Source organism: Aphelocoma coerulescens, chromosome 2, assembly GCF_041296385.1.
Source record: "Aphelocoma coerulescens isolate FSJ_1873_10779 chromosome 2, UR_Acoe_1.0, whole genome shotgun sequence".
Classification (NCBI taxonomy): domain Eukaryota; kingdom Metazoa; phylum Chordata; class Aves; order Passeriformes; family Corvidae; genus Aphelocoma; species Aphelocoma coerulescens.
In genome coordinates, this window is record NC_091015.1 from 155179507 (window position 1) to 155198549 (window position 19043).

At 37.7% G+C, this 19043-nt stretch overlaps 2 protein-coding genes across 4 annotated transcripts in view; one reads left to right on the forward strand and one right to left on the reverse strand.

The window, feature by feature from the left end:
• Nucleotides 1-17351, reverse strand: part of MRPL13 (mitochondrial ribosomal protein L13) — a 31875-nt gene extending 14524 nt beyond the window's left edge. Inside the window, exons 1-6 of one of the 2 annotated variants that reach the window (XM_069005401.1) lie at nt 17271-17351; nt 16553-16676; nt 13694-13787; nt 11968-12028; nt 1515-1601; nt 1079-1200 (exon numbers count right to left, since the gene is read on the reverse strand). In XM_069005401.1, coding sequence (XP_068861502.1) covers nt 1079-1200; nt 1515-1601; nt 11968-12028; nt 13694-13787; nt 16553-16676; nt 17271-17297 — 515 coding nt within the window. In that variant the 5' untranslated portion in view covers nt 17298-17351. Of the gene's footprint in view, nt 1-1078; nt 1201-1514; nt 1602-11967; nt 12029-13693; nt 13788-16552; nt 16677-17038; nt 17189-17270 lie in introns of those variants that run through there. The other variant, XM_069005402.1, reaches the window with a different exon arrangement.
• MTBP (MDM2 binding protein) overlaps nt 17348-19043 on the forward strand; it is a 29733-nt gene continuing 28037 nt past the window's right edge. The window contains exons 1-2 of one of the 2 annotated variants that reach the window (XM_069005398.1): nt 17348-17513; nt 17953-18033. In XM_069005398.1, coding sequence (XP_068861499.1) covers nt 17435-17513; nt 17953-18033 — 160 coding nt within the window. In that variant the 5' untranslated portion in view covers nt 17348-17434. Of the gene's footprint in view, nt 17514-17735; nt 17798-17952; nt 18034-19043 lie in introns of those variants that run through there. The other variant, XM_069005399.1, reaches the window with a different exon arrangement.

Consider the following 19043-nt stretch of genomic DNA (forward strand, 5'->3'; position numbering starts at 1 on the left):
TAGTGTTCTTACCTGCAGATTTTCCCCAAGGTTAATATGCTGACATGAAGATATTACAAAACTTAGTTTGACAGCAATGACTAAATTAGATGGCATTAAGTTTATCTGTCCTCTGCCACACACACCTGTGAGTCAACAGAATTAGAGTGGCCCAGTGCTAAGGAGATGAACTCAACCAAGACTACGGTAGTATGTGGGGACAAAGAAATGCATTTCAAAAGCTCTGGCAGCACAACACTATTTCCTTTGACAATACAGATACTCCAAATTAGTTAGCTAAAACTAAGTGCCACCTCCTCATTCAATGCTAAATTATTGTGGAGAACCTTAATCAGTTTTAATACTAAACACAGTATACCATACAACAGGACAGGCTTATCAACTTTAATATACTGCAGAATTTTGGTCAATGGTGCAGAATCTAAACTTCTTCAGGGTTAATCCACTGAAAGCTCACAGAAACCACGAAGTCTCAGGAATTTCAGCTCCATTCAGTAGTGAGGATAAAAGCAAATATAGCAATTTTTATCACTGATATAGGTTAGAAGAAGTCAAAACCAAACTCCCTGTTTCAGCTCAGAAGAGGGCTTAAAGTATTTGCTGGATTCTGTTCCCTTTAACAGAGACTGTAACACAGAGGTGCCTCCATTACATGGATGCACAGACCTATTTTAGTGTCATCTAAGATGAGGAGCCTAAGTACAAGTGATTTTTAATAAGCTTTTGAAAGTTTACAGACCTGTGTGGCATTTCCTTTGGCTATGGCTAACAGTTATACATTATGGAGCACATACAACTCAAACCAGGTAATGAAGCTTTTCATTCTATTCATTTCACTCTATTCATTTTGATGAAGCAGAGAGTTGAAAACATGATTTTAAGTAAAGCTTTACTTATTAAAACAAAGACCAGAAACAGAAAATTTTAGCAACCATTGTTTTTTGTTTTAATGACCTCCTCTCTCAAAGAAAAATGACATAAAGAGAAAGATGACTACCTTTTTCTTACTAATAATGCAAGAGTCTATATAATACATATGCAGTCAATGTGTCCTCTTAAAAAAATCTAAGATACTTACGGAGTCCAAACCTTTGGAAAGGCAGCAATTTCTTCTGGTGTATATTCATCTAACCTCTTGGGGACTGCACGTGGCTGAGGAATCTCTTGTAGAAGGTTCTTCTCTATATCTTCTGGAATAACCTGAGACAGGTGAGAATAGTCTTAACCATCAGATTGTTTAACAAACAACACCTGTGCCCACAAAGCCAGACCAAAATTTGTCAACAGTACTGTATTCTTCATGCTAAGTGTTTCACCCAAATACACCAATCTCACATGTCTTGAATCTCACAGTTCTGTGAATAATATCGAAAAAACCCAACTACATATATATAGAAAAAAAAGCAGCTTTATTTTTTTAAATTTACCTTTTTATGACATGAGTGCCATTGCTAACACTCCCTCTCTACCTCCATATAATACAGGGATGAAAATGTAACTGCATGACTACTCACATCTTCAGGGAACAGGTGTAGCCTCTGCATCAGAGTTCTTCTCTGAAGGTTTTTTGGAAGCATTCTATAAACAGCCAGTTTAACAATCTGATGAAAGGTAACATAATAACAAATAATCAGACAGGTTACAGATCACCTGAAATAGGCTAGCTCTGTTTCCCTCTGCCCACTCTATTAATCACTGAACCTCTTTTCAGTTATCTTCTTTCAGGCTGAAGAATCCTGGTACCACATTCAGAAGGCGCTCTAGCCTTCAGTTTTTCAAAAGAAATACTCCTCGTCATAGAAACACTTATTTTAAGAGCCATGTAGAACACTTCAGCTTAGAAAGCTAAGAGCTATATTTAGCATTGTGGATGACTGCATATGATCCTTCAACTTCAAAGAACTGAGAAGCTGGTAGTAACTCTGTATTGTATTGCACATTTACATACATATATTGTTTAGGAAAAAAAATAAAATATGCTCTAACAAATTTCCCAAGTGTTCCCACCAACTAGTTTAACATTGTAATTTGCCATGTTTAAAACAGTTTTATAATTAATGCTTTGTACCTTAAGCAAAGCTAACATACCAAAACACGCCTTCGTGAACTTACTATGTATAATATATTCCCTTGCTATTAGTTCCAGATGAACAATCTTACTTCTAAACATCAGGAACAAATAGAATTTGTACATCTACTCTAGATGATGCTTATTGAAAAGTAAACAAATTTCAACAGAATTTTCTCTTGGACTCTAGTAAAAATGCCTTTTATTTAAATAAAAAACACATTGTTATGGACTTCATCCAGAAGGGGGACATTTGTAAATGTACAACAATGCACACAACTGCAGGAGACAAAAAAAAGGTTTCATAAAGGACAGCAAAGCATTTTGGGCTAGACCTATGTGCAATTTTATAAGTAAAATGTTTGTTCCAGGACACCCGGATATAAAATAACTCCAAATCAGAAACTACCCAGGCATGCGAAGAGCAACATCAAGCTCAAGCCAATAAACCACACTGAAAGGCAGGGCACTAAGCACAAACAAATCTCCCAGACATCTGGATATTTTCCAAAGTCTATTGAGCAACGTGGCTTCTTTTTATAAAATTAACTAAAGGAATTCAATTGAAATTTTAGAGACAATCACTGAGTTCCCAGGAGGAACCATGTTAAGATAAGATTTTCAGGTGTTATGCATCCAGTACCACAAATCTGTGGACAAATACAATAAATCAAGATGACAGGAGAAATATATCAGGTCATACAGATTAATACACAGTTTTGATACTTTCTCTAATAAAAATTAATAGGTATGTATTAAAAACCAAAGATGAAAACTAAAGCTTTTTAGGGATAAAAACTATTCATGCTTGTAGAGCAAACTGTAATTTATTTAGGTCAGTATACTATGTGCCTAGACAAGGGCAAGACAAAAGCAGAAAATGAACCTTCACTGGTTTGCTTCACTGAACACTAAAAATCAAGTGAGATACCATAACAATAAAAGAAAATATATGGATATGAACAGCAGCTCATGTGAACAGCCCTTTTAGCATTAACAATTTTAGTATAATATGCTTATTTTTCTTTCTATCCAGCGTTTTTCCTTATTGCCAATGAAAGATCAAAATGCATCAGATCTAAGCCAACAAATCCTGAGACTTCACAATACATTGCCTGTGGGGATTTTTTCTCATCTAAAAATTACTTTTAACTTCAGATTGTGTTAGAAACAGTGTTGATTTCTTAGACTAATAAATTGTACATACACGCAGTCCAACGTATGACCTCTGACCTACAGATACACAGAGCTAGTTATTTAAATATTTCAGCCCAATGAAAAGAGACTTTAAAATACTTGAATGAACATTATGTTAAATATTTGATTTCTTCAAGCAACCAGTGTTCATGTTTGACTTTTGATCTTCCTCTGTCACATGTGGCAGACACATCTGCTGAAACAAACCAGGGAGGCAGAGCAGCTGGTCTATTTCGGTTGTAGATACTTCTGATTGGTGAATGTGTTCTGAATCTTTTATCTACATTACAAAAAGAACAATTCAGTAGTAAAAATGTGCCTATTAAAACAAATCACTCTGTGAAGAATGACTGATTTATATACTCAGGTTTTAACAACGAAGAAATACTTTCAATGTTGTGTACAGTCACTGCAGTACTGACAAATTCATGTTCCAACAAACTATCATGAAAACAGGACTTGAAGAATGATAATGGATAATGAATGATCATGGATAATTGTATATTCAATAACAGGTTCTGCAGGTAAGTATCCAAAGGGCAATAAGCATAATCCAAGGCATGCTGTGATACACCTGCTATTCTCCATGCTGCTTAAGAACTCATTTGCCTTTCCATGCCCCCTCACACATGCAAGAAGTTCATAACCACAAGATCTGGAAGAGAAAATTCAGTTCACATGAAGTACAAACCATTTTTTACTACCAGGCAAACCACAGAATGGTTTGGTTGGAAGGGACCTTTTAAGGTCATCCCATCCAACCCCCTGCAATGAGCAGGGAAAACTTCCACTAGACCAGGCTGGTCAAAGCCTCCTCCAGTCTGGTCTTGAGCACTTCCAGGGATGGGGCATCCACAACTTCTCTGGGATGTCTGTTTCAGTCTCACCACCCTCACATAAAAAATTTCTTTTTTATTTACAATCCAAATCTCTTTCAGTTTAAAAGTATCACTCCTTGTCCTGTCACTATAGGCCTTGATAATGGGTCTGTCTCCATCTTTTTGTAAGCTGCCTTTATATACTTGAAAGGCCACAGTAAGCTCTCCCCAGTCATTCCTTCTCTAGGCTGAACAACTTTTTCAAACTCTCCTCATAGGAGGGGTGTGCCATCCCTCTGATCATTTTTGTGGTTCTCCTCTGGACCTGCTCCAACAAGTCCATGCCTTTCCTGTGCTGGAGGCCCCAGAGCTGGACACAGTATTCCAGGTGGAGCCTCACCAGAGCAGAGGGGTAGAATTGCCTTGCTCACCTTGCTGGCCACGCTGGTTTGAATGCAGCCCAGCATTCTGATTTACTACAAGGTCATTAGTCCAACTACAGAACAGAAGGCTAAACAGGGAGCCAGGACACAAAAGGTAGGGCTGGAAAAATTCCTTCATTGTAACTTCTGCCTCAAAGACTCTTCTACAAGCCAAAACAAATCCAAACCCAGCTACTGGAAAGACCAAGTTTACATCCAACTTCTTGCCCAAACTTCTGCCTACAGCCAGAACTTCCTTTTCACTGCTGTGATGACAAGCTAAAGAAGTGCATAAAGCACAGGCTTAAGTGAAGTTGTACAGACTGGTTTTGCACCTTGAGTATGGCTGTGTAACAGAAAAGGCAGATCCAACCAGCAATACTTGCAGGGTGTTAAGTAAGGGTGTTGGAACCCTGGGCTCTTCTGTTATCTGAACTTGATCAAGTTTTACTAAAAATAGATCAACCCCAAATAAGAGAAGTATGGAACTGCAAATCTGCTACTGAACTCATTCTAAACCCAAACACAGATGCAATGCTCCCTGAAAACACACATCAGAACATGTTTCTTTCATGAATTAACAAAAAACCCTCTTTTTATATGCTTGCAATACACTTCTAATAAAAGAAACCTTATTGCTTTCTATGTGATTATGCTTATTTTGAGCTATTAAAATAGTGGGAGTTTAATTTTACATGAAAGTTAAAAAAACTAGTGATTTCTGTGAGATTTCAGACTGGCAGAGTGGTCCACCCATCCACAGGTCTCACTGCAACCTTGATGTCAGTTTAAAATTGATTAGCACAGCTTAACAGTTTATTCAGTTATTCACAGACTCCCACTGCCTCCTCCCCAAGTTCTTTATATTTAGTACCAGCAATGTGTTAAATTCCGTATCCTCTTAAATACTTACTCCTAAAGACTATGATGGTTTCTCCATCAGGTAAAGACAGCCACCCTCAGATGTATACAGCCAACCCAGCATTAGTATTTGGGGATTTTTATACTACTGGCATGCTGTTTGCCCTGATTTTTTTTTTTGAATTGCAAAGTTCCTATTGGCTCTAATTGCAATTGTCATCTTGAATACTGCAATACCTTTTTTTTTCACCTTGGCTAATTTATATACTCACAGCATAGACATGCTCTTAATAACACAGTTATATGACATTATTCTTTTAGTTTCCAATTTAAAGAGCTAATTAGAAAGAATCTGAAGGCAGCTTTATTAAAACTCTTGCACTTTCAGTCCCTTACAGCACATTAATACCTTTTATGAGTACAAATAAATTAAAATATATTTATTTGAAACACTGTGAGGCTTAAACATTTCAATTTTTTTGACAGGCTTTGGCTTACGTGCAACTTTTAGACTATGTCTGATGGAGACAAGTTCTAAGAAAGATTCTTTGCCAGATAAAACATACTTTAAAGATGAAAATCAACAGAGCAATACCACTCCTGGTACTGAGAAGCACAAAATAATTGGCTGAATTTCCAGAAGAAAGTCTACTCTAGCAGCTGAATTAAGTCCAACAATCAACAGGAAGCAACTCTAGAACATGGGAAGGACACATTGCTCCAGAGAAAACAAAGTGATTAATTACAAAGCATGCCAAAAAAACCCTAGAAGAATTTCAAGAGATCCAGCAGTTACTTGGAGGCACAGTTTGATACCATATCTTTCTTCTACCAGTTCATGGTTTTCTGTTCTGCATACAGCATTGTTCTTTTCACCACACATTATAAAATATAACACAAAGACCTTTCTCTTTCTACCTCAGACAGCAAAAGTGAATGTACTCAATACTGCCATCACAATCATTTGGTCACAGAAAAATTAAACTTCCATGCATGTCATTTGGCTTTCCACTATGTTTAGCACTTAACAAAAATGCAAAGCCTCATGTTTTCTTTAAATTATTAACTTGACTCAAAATTCAGGAATGGATTAAGACTTTTTAATACAAGCATTTATTTTTGTGTGCTACGAAGAAAACGACCAAGTCAGCTCTAAGACTTATTCAGATCACCTAGAGGTTTCCAGATAACATGCCTCATAACAGTATTCTCCTCCCCATGCAAAACTAACTTGTGTACCTACTAATCCAGACTCTGAAGTTTTGTTCTAATTAATTAAAAAACATTACTCCCTAGTAATAGAAGAAAATGCTACTACATCTAGTGTTTCAGTAACTGTTCTAGCATGTACATACTAGTCTATCAATTATTCCTTACTGATGCAAAGAAAATAGGTTCTCAAATACCAACAGCAAGATTTAACTGTGTTTTCTGTCTGAGCTTTTCTTCAAACGACCATTATTAGGCAGATATAATGGCAAGTCTATACGTGCAAGCTGTTGCTGAAGGGCATTCAAAAGGAGAATGAGAACATTTTAAACTCCTTCATATCAGAGCCAGCAGCTAAACAAACCAAAACCCTGACACCCCTGGAGGCTCCCTCCGGGCACACTTCCATAGAGCTACCTTCACTTAATAATCTTCCCTAGCAGGTCACAGGCAATACAGCCTCTGAATACTGCAAAGGTCAATCCTCTCACTGAGCATGTGGTCTTAGCCAAATGTAATTTCTTCTTTTTCTTTTCTGGGGTCAAGTTTCTGATGCAGCCAGGAAAAAAAAAAAAAAAAAAAAAAAAAAAAAAGCCAAGTTTGCCTACCTTTCAAATAGGAAATCAAAGAAAAATTGATTGAAAACTTTGTCCTAACAGGATTACTATCTACTTCTACAGATTAGATCTGACAACATTACTTCGCAGGCATTTAAATGAAAAGTCGTAATGTTTCTCAAGTAATCTTTGCTCCCTCTCAAATCTGAGATTTAAAACTACATCTTTTAGTCTTTCTGTATCAAGTACCTAGAAGTCTAATTTTGAAAGAGCTGGTCTCATGCCCATCAGCAGTTTCCCAGCTAAATAAAACTTCCACAAGTTTTATTTAAAAAAAGCAAAGAAAATCCCAAACCTCTACACATTCCAACCACCTATACCTCAAATAAAAAAGTTTACCTGTTTCCTTTATTTTCAAAAGATTGTCCTGGCAAAAAAACCCACCAAACCTTTCAATCAGATTTTTTTAGCAACCTCCAACGGAGGTTAATGCTGCCTGCCCATTTATATCCTAAGGTATTATTCCTGCCATACAGAATATGAGTATTATATTAACCTGAACAACAGAGTGGCTGTTTTGAACTACAGCAATAAAGTTTCATGGTGCACCTAAAGAACATATTTAACTTTTTTTTTTTTTTTTTGCTTATGGGTGGTCCAAGAATTTATATTCAATCTAAGTCAGAGAAATGTGAACAAGCTGGGTTTTTTTCTTCAATAAACACTTCTTCAAGTAGCCCAGCCAATTCCAACAGATGAGTGCTATTCTCTGCTATTCTTCAGAAGAGCAGACAACTGAAAACACTAGAAAATAAACAGATTCAGAGACTCTCCTCTCCTCATGACTCCCAAATGAACTCACATGTATTTAAGGTAAAAATGTGCTAGACAGTACTTTTGATATCTTTTTGTCAACACATTAATTTTCACCCTTGCATAAACCCAAATTTTTCTGAAGTCCTGAAAAACTTGGCAAAATGAACAAGGAACTCTAAGCTCTGTACAAAACATCAACTATGCCGACTTCTTTTTGCATTCACTGCCCCATATTAACATAAAACATACTTAGCAGTGGAAAAAAAAAAGTAGTATTTTTCCAATCTCAGGTACAAAATTATACATCAGAGATCAAACACTTATGACTGGACACATGAAGTTTTTTATTCCTTTCAACGAAGTAGAGAAGTCAGGGATTACAAATGGTTGCCATGGGAAGCTTTCAAGATCTGTCTGGATAAATCCCCAGCAGCCTTATCTGACCTAACAGGTGGCACTGCTTCAAGTAGGAAGTTGGACTAGAGATTTCCTGAGGTTCTGTTCAGTTTGAATCATCCTATGGCCCTCTGAAAAAAGGCACATGTACATTCAAATTCAGCACAATCCCTCTGAAGCACTAACTACCACCTGCAAGAATATCAAGCTCCAAATATAGTAAGATAGATACACTGGGGTCAGCCTCCATTAAGTGAGAGTATCAGATCATCAACCTTGGTGGTACCTTAAGAAGGAGCTAGAAATGGTCAGGGATGATACTACAGCAACCTTGTCTAAATTCTGACAACTACACATATGGCTTTCAGCCCCCCACATAAGCGTAACTATACTATTTTGCATCAAATTATAATCTTTTTAACCAGCCATTAGCTGTGAACCAGTTTTTCCTAGAAACACTTTGTATACTAGAAACAAAACTAACAGAAAAATATTTATCTTGCGGATTTGTATATTTGAATTTAGATATTCGTAAGTCAAGACAGTGCTAAGCATTCCTACAGTCCTACTATACACACACACTCAGGAAGTCTTACATACACTGAAAATAGTAAAATCCACTGCAAAATCTCTATGTAGCACCAAACAAGTTTACAACATCTTTTTCCTTGGAAATAGTCTCTTCCATTAATTTACTGCCTTAATTTCTGTAACAGCACTATTTCCAAAAGCAATGACGACTCATCTAATGAAGCACTACCAGGATGAATTAGCAGGCGTCAGTAAGTCCAAGGGCAGAGAAACAGCAGTAGCCTCCAAGACAAAAGTAACACTTTACAAAATGAAGATTTGGATGCCACAGGAAGATACAGCCTGCTTCTTACAATCTTCCTAATTCCACTGGCTTCACAGGAACTGAATTTAATGTAATTGAAAGAAAAAGGAAGTGAAATAAAGTGATATATAAAAGTCTCCACAATAACTATATGTCACTTAGATTATGATGTGAAGATCCGTATGTTACTCGGGCTGGCATTGTTCTCTTTACAGTACTACTTTTTCAGGTTTTAAAAGCTAGTTCTAAAAATAAAACCTGTTAATAAAACATCATCATAATTTCCATTTTTGTCATATCCCAATGCATTTCACACCAAAACAATTCAGCTAGTAAACAAATATTTCTAGCCATAAAAACCTGTTACAGCTACACATACAGAATGTATCTTGCGAAATTACCATCCACTACTACTAATTATGACAAAACCACGTCTGAGATATCTTTATGAGAGAGACAACTGAATGCTTCATTTTCAATAGAATGACAGAGTTAATTGCTGAAGACTCTCCCCCATTGTGTTAAAAAAAAATAGTGTCTCTTGCTAAATGAGACCAAGACTTGAGCCACATCACCATTTCCTGAGCCTTTGTTCAACATGCTCTGGTTTTTGGCAATGCATTTAATCCTCTTCTGTTTGCAGAGAAATTCATCTATGAGTCTGGCAAGAAAAGAGGTATTTCAGAATGAATGCCAGAAGGTAATTGAGAGAACATCCAATTCTCATGCCCTAACAAGTTGTGTTATACTGCCTCCCAGCGCTCAGCATCTGCCTGAAGTTCAAATGAAATATATTGAAGAATCCATTTTAGACATGGAACTACCAGTAATTCCCAAAGGAATGACAACTATCTTAGAGGCTGTTTGCAAAACCATTTGTTTTGAAAAATTATAGACAGAACACTATATGGAAATGTAGGATTCAGTTTCACTTTATTTAAAGAAGGTGTGACAGTAAAAACAGAAACCAGGCAAATTCACATGGTGGATCACTTTTTTATTGAGTACTGGCACTTGTATAAGGAAGACTTGGGACAAATCAGGATTTCCAAATCATTGATATGTTGCTGATGATTTATCTTCCTGCCCCTCTACCTTTACCTGCTGCTCTACAGTACCTAGCAGTGTGCAATAGGCATATGCCAAGGCCCAACATATTAGAAGAACTGCAGCTGTGGAAACACCTATGCAGAAAGTGGAAGATAAGATGGAGAAGAATCACCAGGAGCTCAAGGAGGAGATGAAAGAGTGCCTTCTCCAAATCTCGGCAGTACAGATCAGAGACTCTGCTACCAAACGTGGATGTTCCCCAGAGAGAAGGTACATCCCACAAAGTGAGCTGTGGAATTTCCTGTGTGACATGAGGAGGTGGGGTGGACAACTCACTTCTGCTCTGGCACCTCTATTCCTAGAGATGAAGATGCTCCCAGAGATGGGCGAAGAGAACCTTTGCTTCTGAACAGCTCATCCTTAAAATGGTACCCCATTAGCAAAGATTGGACCCTTGAAAGCAATTGTGGGGAAAGCTGTGAGTCAAGGGAAGGGACTTTCACATGCGAGCAGAGAACCAACCTGGGCAGCTGTCTTGCTGTGACATTGAAGCCATGAGAGAACTGTTTCTTGTGGAGATGTCTCCATAGCATGAGCAAGAGAGACTCCTCTCCCTAAGTGAACTGAAAAAAATTATTATAGAGGCAGTAAACTGACTGAAAATCTCAACGGTTGTCTTTTTGCGTTGTCAGTGGGAGAAGGGAGAAAGGTGGAGGGAACAAAAGTGTTCTGAAGGTTTAGTCTGACTTTTTTCCTTCCTTTTAGGTCTGTTAATAAACTTCTTTATATTCTTTTAAGTTTTGTGCCTGCTTTGCTTTCTCCTAATTCTTATCTCACAGAAGGAAAATAAGTAAGTAATGGATATTTTGAACCAAACCACTACATCTAGGAAAATGAAGAAACACTTTTATATTTGATAATAAAGTGGCCCATATAAAAGCATTTCAAAGTCAAAACTGAACGTAAGTATCTATTAATCTCTGTGGGTCTTGTATCATGCTCTGAAACATTAGTACTTAAGAGAATTCAGTCCTCCAATGCTGTCCATTCAAAACTCTAGTAGAAGTAATTCTACAACTGCATAAGTCAACATGTCAAAATGGATCATGCCAATCTGGATCCCTATTTTTTTAATCAGTACAAACACATGAACACTGCATTTCAGAATTTAAACAGTCTAACAGACAACAAAGACGCTTACATTCAACATAACCATCGTTTCCATTTCCTTCACAGACCATGAATACACAGCATTGCAGAAAAGATTTAAAAAAACATCATCACTTAAAAGCTCCTGTTGAATTTCACTGGGAAAAGAGGCAGATGCACTTTCTAACTTTTTTAAGATTAGCATTATTCTTGCTGGCTCTTAAAAAAGCAGTAGGGTCATTAAGCTGAAGTACAGTTTAGCTAACTCAAACTTAAGGCAGTTCACTTATGAGAAAGGTCAGACCCCTGAAACTAAAAGGAAGTAAATAAGTGAAAAATTAGTGAAGCAAACAAGCTTGATTTGCTCCTTTGGACAGCATGGAAGAATGACAAAAATACACAACCTACAATCTAACCCCAGAAACGTTGTTTACAAAAATGGTGTCCCAAGCCAAGCTTCTAAGAACCAATAGCAGAATGTGTGTAATTTAACTTTAGATACCTAACTGATCCCATTTGTTTAGGAGAACTAATTAACTGGAAACCAACCAGTTTCACAAATGAAAGAGAAGAAGGGAAAAACACTTACAGCAGTTGGATCCTTCAAATGGAGTTGAGTTGCTGTCACTTGTTTGAAACCACCAGGATAACTAGAAAAAACAAAGCAAACATACAAGCTGAATTCAAGCACGATGTTAACATAAGTATCACTACATCTTGAATGATGGTGTAATGGTATTACAGGGACTCAGAAAAGGAAGGTGTTCTCATGAGGCCAAAAACTGTATTTTATTTATCCTGTCAACTATCTAATTTTAACACCACTTGTATGTTCTTATTTATTCACCTGAGTATGAAAAAGCTTGTGCTTCACAAGCAGATGGGTGTTTTTAAAACTGCTTATTAAGTACACCATAACAGCTATACAATAAAACAGGAATAAGATATACAGAACTCTGAAATATTTCCAGATGATCAAGACTCACAACCAGTCTGTGGCTGACATAAGACACATCCATTTTGAACTGTATTTATTATTTTCTTGCTATAGTAAGACTTGGCATATCTACAGTAATAAAATTTTAGTTTTACTGCAATGAATCCATCTTTCTAAAGCCTGTATCACATGTTGAAGCTACACTAATTCAGATTTATGCATAAGCTTTTAATGACTTGATAACATGCAGTAAGAAATTACATGGAAGTCAGGTAAAGCTGAGTTTCATTTTGATTGAATTACATCATGAGGAATCAGCCTAAGTGAAATCAAAATAAGCCCAGCATCATGAAGACATGTCCACTGAGCTGCATGGACTTAAATATTAGTTTTAAGTGTGCAATTTTTTTACTTATTCAAAACCAACTTAGATACTTATGCAAGTGCTTTAACTTACATGTTAAGTTTTTAGAGAAAATTTTAAGTCATAGGGGAGGTGGAGAAAAAAAAAGCACACAATAATTTCTATCAGCTCTCAACAAGAATTTCTCAGCAATTCAGCAATTTCAGGATTGCACCACTAGCACTAGCAAAATTAGCTTTCTCAATGTGATTTATTCATCTTCCAACTGGATACATTGTGACATTTAGAGATTATTATGCAGTAGTAACACTCTAATAGGAGCACTGAACTGATCACTGACACCCTGTCATTGATGATTGCACTCTCTACTGTAAACAAGTTATGTCTGCCAGAATAATGTATTTTACACTACTGTATATAACAATGTACTGCACATCAGTACAGCTTGAGAGCATTTTATTTTTAAATTGTATTTCCAATTTTTTTTTCATCCTCTGATTCAGTATTTCCTGCTAGGTAAATAGGTCCTAATAGGATAAAGTAATTAAAGCTGGTAACTATATATATATATATATATATATATATATATATATATATATATATATCTTAAATGTGTAGTGCCAATGGAATTACCTTTTATTACACAGTAAACAGAATAGCCCAGACCACTGAGTCCAGAGGTTAACACAAGACACAACCTGGCTCACCAATTCTGTTAACTTATTCAATTTCCCTGACTACTTTTGAGTTAACTTCCCTAGCAACATACACTGGGGATAAAAAAATAAAAAAAAAAACAACCAAAAGAAAGAAAAAAGAAAGGAAGAAAAAGGTCTATGCCATTTTAAATATCTTAACACATGCAAACAGACAAACAAACAAAAAACCCTAAAAGTTAAAGCCAGAATTCCCTTTTAAAGCAATATGCTAAAAAGGACTTCAACTGTTAAGAAAATATGACATTAAATTTACCACAAGCTCATTACCAGAAGCTTTATTTACTATAAAGCTTACCCACTATGTGAAGAATACACTTTCTGTTCCCATTTGTTACCAGAGAAGGCAATATGTCTTGTATTTATTATGACAACATGATCTCCACAGTCATCTACAAGGTAGAAATAAGTGGAAAATATTAAAGAAAACCACAGAGGGAACCAACCAAAATAACAACTATTATGTGTGCAATACATAGATAGTAGCACATAAATACACCTTCCATAAAACTCAAATTTAAAATCTGAGCTTTTAAAGTCAAAACATCCAAATCAGCATTTAAATACCAACCTTAACTACTATTTTTAGCACTATCAGTTTAGAAGGCAGGTGAGAAGGTAAAATACCATCAAGCCAGATGACTAAACCATTACAATTATTCAGCTAAAATCTGGAAATCTGGCTTATGGGCAAATTTCTATTCTATTCAACACATTATGCTGCATATGTACCTATATTAAAAAAAGAAAACACAAAAAAAGAAAGGTTAATTCCAAATGATCCTAAATATTTTTAATTTTACTTTTTCATAAAAACAGTATCTGTGCTTACTGAAGGATTGAACAATTTGGGTAAGTAAAATACTTCTATTAAATAGTTACACTCTCAGGCTAAATATATAAAAGAAACAAAAATACTACATTGAGGGAAAGGCAGGGGGGAAACCCTAAAAAACCAACTCTGTTGGGAAAACCCCCACATTTTCATCTATCAAACAGGAGTGAATGTTACAGCATATACTTGTATGTTAAGAGATATATCAGTAACTTTATTATCAAAAGTTTTTTACATGCCAAGTCTGTAATTTATCACCAACACCCTGCCAGAAACAGTTAAGTAGATCTTCTGTACTAATAAAGTGCTAACAAAACCTGTATTATCTCAAAAAAATCACATAAATAGGAGAAAAGATGTAGTTTTTAATTTCAGAAGTAATGATCTTGATCAGCTGTATAAGCTGTAACCACACATTCAACTAAAATGAAAATGATTTGTCCAGTCTCCTTTGCATCACCCTATTAGAACACAAGTATTTGAAGAGGCTCACCTGACTAAAACATTTTTGAGTCGGTAACAAAGCAGCTATACAAAGCAGGGCTTAAACTGACCATGCATTTTTTATAGGAGCATGTAATTAATCAAAGCAATTTTGACACCTTATTTAAGTTTTTTATTATTTTTTAATCTTGTGTGCTTTTAGTGCTCCACTTTCAATTACAGCTGAAGTGCAAATGCAATTTACACATCTTTGCTGTTGCAGCCTTTCACTGCTGACAGTTCAGCTCTAAAAACGCTCTCTGTCTACATAAATATCAGGGAACTGACACTGAACTTCATGATTTTTGGTTTTTTGGCTGGAAAGATGAAAGAACAAGCTCATCTAAGAAAATTGTGGCCAACAGTTTTTCACTTCCATGAGCACTGAATTAACAAATATTAATACCAATTAAAAACAAAACAACAAAAAAAAATCCCCATTATGCTATTCTGTGCAAGGAGCTGTTATCTCACAGACACTAAAATATTTCTTAGTTCATAAAAAGAAGAAAAGAAGCATCAGGTACATCAACCACAAGTTCCTGCATACTTTGCCTTTCTAAATGTCTCAGTAGTAGTAACCAACCAATTGGTGCCAACCTGTGTGAAGCATTAGTACTGATTTACAGAATATTTTAAACCAAATAAAGTTGTCCTTCTTTCCAAGACTTTAAAACTTCACAGACATAAAAGTATCACAGTTCTTTCACACAGGGCAACCAAAACATTTTCCTCTCAGTGTCTGCTTTATTTCTCAAGACAGCCTTAAGTCTCCAGTGACATCTTGTGGATACAGCAAAATTTACAACAGCAGAACTCTGACATTTAAAAGTCTCCACAACACTACAAATCCTACCTCCTATTACGAAATAGATGGAGTATAATTTTGCTATGTACACTTTACATGTATGAGCAAACTTCAAGGCTTTCTTTATGTTTCAGCAACGTCTCTGGAAAAATTTGCATGGATATTACAGGAAACACTGTACCAGTGGTGTGAAGGATCAACTTTTTATTATTTATGAAATGGTTATCCCCATGAGACAGGCACTACAGCATTACAAGTAATGAACAAGATTACAGATCCATCTTTATAGCTGAATCTTCTAATCTGCAGAAAAACAAAATTGTGGTTTTATTTAAACCATTAAATTGAAAGATACCTTTCGACAATGATTGTCTCCCATTTAAGAATCAGACAGGTACCAATCTCCTCATCATAGAATGTTTGAGGCAGGAAGGGACCTCTGAATGTCATGTCATCCAAACCCCGTGGTGAAAGCAGGACCAGCTTTTGAAAATCTCCACAGATGAAGACTTCACAGCCTCTTGGGCAATGACTTCCAGTCACTCTCACAGTAAAAAATATCTGATGTTCAGAGCATCCTGTGTTTCAGTTTGCGCCCACTACCTCCTGAAAACAGGACTTCTTTGCACCTTATCCAGAATGGAGCACTCCAAGATTGTGGTGCTGTGTACCTACTGAAAGGTAGCACTCAGATGTTTCATTACGTGCCCTGTGAACTAAATTTTCACACGTAAGATTAACAAAACATGTTCTGAGGTTTTTAAAAAAATGAAAGAACGGCCCACTGTAATTCAGCTACTCAAAATGAATTTCAAAATCATTATATCCTTTATATATATTGGTAAAGAAACAACATTAGGTTGTGGAGGGGTATGATGGAAAAAGATGAGAAAGAAAACCAATTCATTTATAATTTACGAACTATTGAGAAATGTAATCCTTTATAGCAGGCTTGATTTTAAAACTGAAATTGGAAGAAACATGCATGTGAAAAAAAAAGCAAATTTGCTTTCATGCATTGCAATACTCACTTAGTGCATGATAAATAGGTTTATGTCTGCCTTCGAGTCTGATTACAGTGGCAGCTGCTATTTTTCCTGGGGGCTGCATCTTCGCATCGAGGAGGTACCAGGCTCTGGCGAAAGTAGCCCATTGCTGAAAAGAAAGAGGGTCAGTACTTATCACAGTAAAAGCTCACGCTACCATAATCTATTTATTAGATTCATTTATTAGACCAACACTTCTTTTACCTTCAAAAATACTAGAAGAAATATTCAACACCACCCCCTTCAAATAACCTTTAACAGGACAGAGCACTGCGATACACACACTGCAGTGCGATGTATACATGTGTAACACCACCGAAAGGTTACCGGCCCTGACGGCTTTGTTTCAAAAACGCAGATCTCCTGCTGCAAGCTTCCATTATCGCTACTTGAACTGTAACATCACTGCAGGATATTTAACGCCCAAGGTCTCTCTCCCTCCCGGTGAAGGGCACAGCTCCCCACACGCACCTTTCAGACCGCGCACAGCCCGAGCCGCCGCCCGCGGGAGTTCCTGTCCCCCAGACGTGTCGCACACAGCGGCTCCTGCCAGCGGGACCCTCAGGACAACACCGGGGGCAGCCCCGCGGCGCTCCACTGGCGGCCTGGGAACCCTCTGTGCCCGCCCGCTCCCTCACGGCCCCGAGGTCCCGTCCAGAGGCAGCGAACGCCCCGCCCGTCCCGAGGGGGAGGCCGCGCTCACCTGGGCCGCCCGGCTGTAACTCGCCATCCCGCCGGGCGCACGGCGCGCAGGCCGCGGGAAGCGGAAGCGCTGCCCTGCGAGGGGCGGTGCCCGGCCGGCAGCGCGGGACCTTCGGAGCGGCGCCTCCGGAGCGGCGCCGGCCCGGCCGCGTTCCCCGCCCGGCCATGGACCGCTACGTGCTGCTCCTGAGCTGGGGCGAGCGCAGGGCCGAGGGCGGGCCCGCAGCAGCAGCGGCCGCCGCAGGTACCGCCGGGGGACGGGGCTGGAGGCCGGGGCTGGAGGCCGCGGGGCCCGGCGGGCGCTGGGCGAGGGCGGGCGGGCGCTGCTCTGGTGTCCGCGGGGCTCTCCTGGCACCCGCCTTCCTAAACACCCCTTTGCTTTCAGGCTGAAAGTCTTTGGTGCCTCTAACCTGCAGAAACTTCGGGGGGGGTTCCTGCTTTATTGCGATGCTGCCATGTAATGCGTTCCTGAGCATGACCTAAAGGAGAATTTAGCAAAATTTGCTTTTTTAAACTGCAAATCTGCAGGTGACAGTTCTCTTAAAAACTCAACCAACTCCTTTCCCCCTTCTCCCCTAAACTCACCTTCCAATATCACACTGAAATTTATACTGTATTTGCAGGAAAGTAAGATTTAACTTCCATAATTCATTAGTTTGAAGAAATACTTTTTTTTTTCCTAGCTGCAACTGCTGCAAACATGTGTCAGTTCCTGAAAGAAAGCTGTAATGCATCTATAAATGCACATGCGAGCACATTCCCAGGTAAATTAGCAATGGACAGTAAGGTAGGGCAAGTGTTACCAAGGAATTGGCCTATGCATGTTTTATTAGGGGAAACAAGGCAGAAATCTAAGTAAACCCAGTTGCTGCACTATGGGCCTGTTCCTGCTACTCCTGTTTCTGTGGAGAACTTATGTCAGCAGCTAAGGTGTTAGGAGATTATTAGATAGACTGGATGTGAGAAATGAAAGGGAAGGATTTTGAAAAATTGACAAATTTCAGTCCAGTTGAGCAAAGAGTAGGAAAGCGATTGTTTCTCAAGTCAGTGGGAAGCATAATACTTTAATTACTCCTATAATGTCTTCTGATTTTTTCGGTGGAAGCAGTACTTGTCCATTGGGTAACAATTCAGAACCTTAATCTGTGAATATTAAATCATTTTCTCATCTTAGAATAGATTTCTGAAGATCTGCTGTAGTACTCTTAGGGGCTGGGTGCTGGTGTTTTGGTGTTTTGTGGGTTTTTTTGTTAAAAAAGTGCTTTCTTACTTCTTTACTTGATTTATATATCTACTGTTATAGGCTCATCTTGTCACAGATGTCATATAATTGGGATTCATGTGGGAAAACCACTATAAGCTCTTAAAATTCACGAAGATGGGAATGTTAAGCTGTTTTCAACTTCTGTGCTTTTTATTGCATAGAAATGTTGATAGAGCATCTCATTTTGTGAACTCTGTAAATCATATTTATGAAAGTTGTCATTTAGTTCAGGTATGTTACAGAACATGCAAATAGAAAGCAATATTACCCAGAATAGAGAAGAGGTCAAAGGTTTTCTTACTTACTAACAGTCAGAGGGTCAGTAATAGACACTTGCCAAGACAGTTACCTACTCCTTAATATGTTTAGAACTTAATTACGGTACCAAAGGAAAGTAGAACTCAAGTAATTGTTGCACATTAAATGACTTAGAGTCTTTCAACAGATAAATTATATTATTATAATTCCTATTATATTATAATAATTCCTATTATAATAGGAAGAATAGAT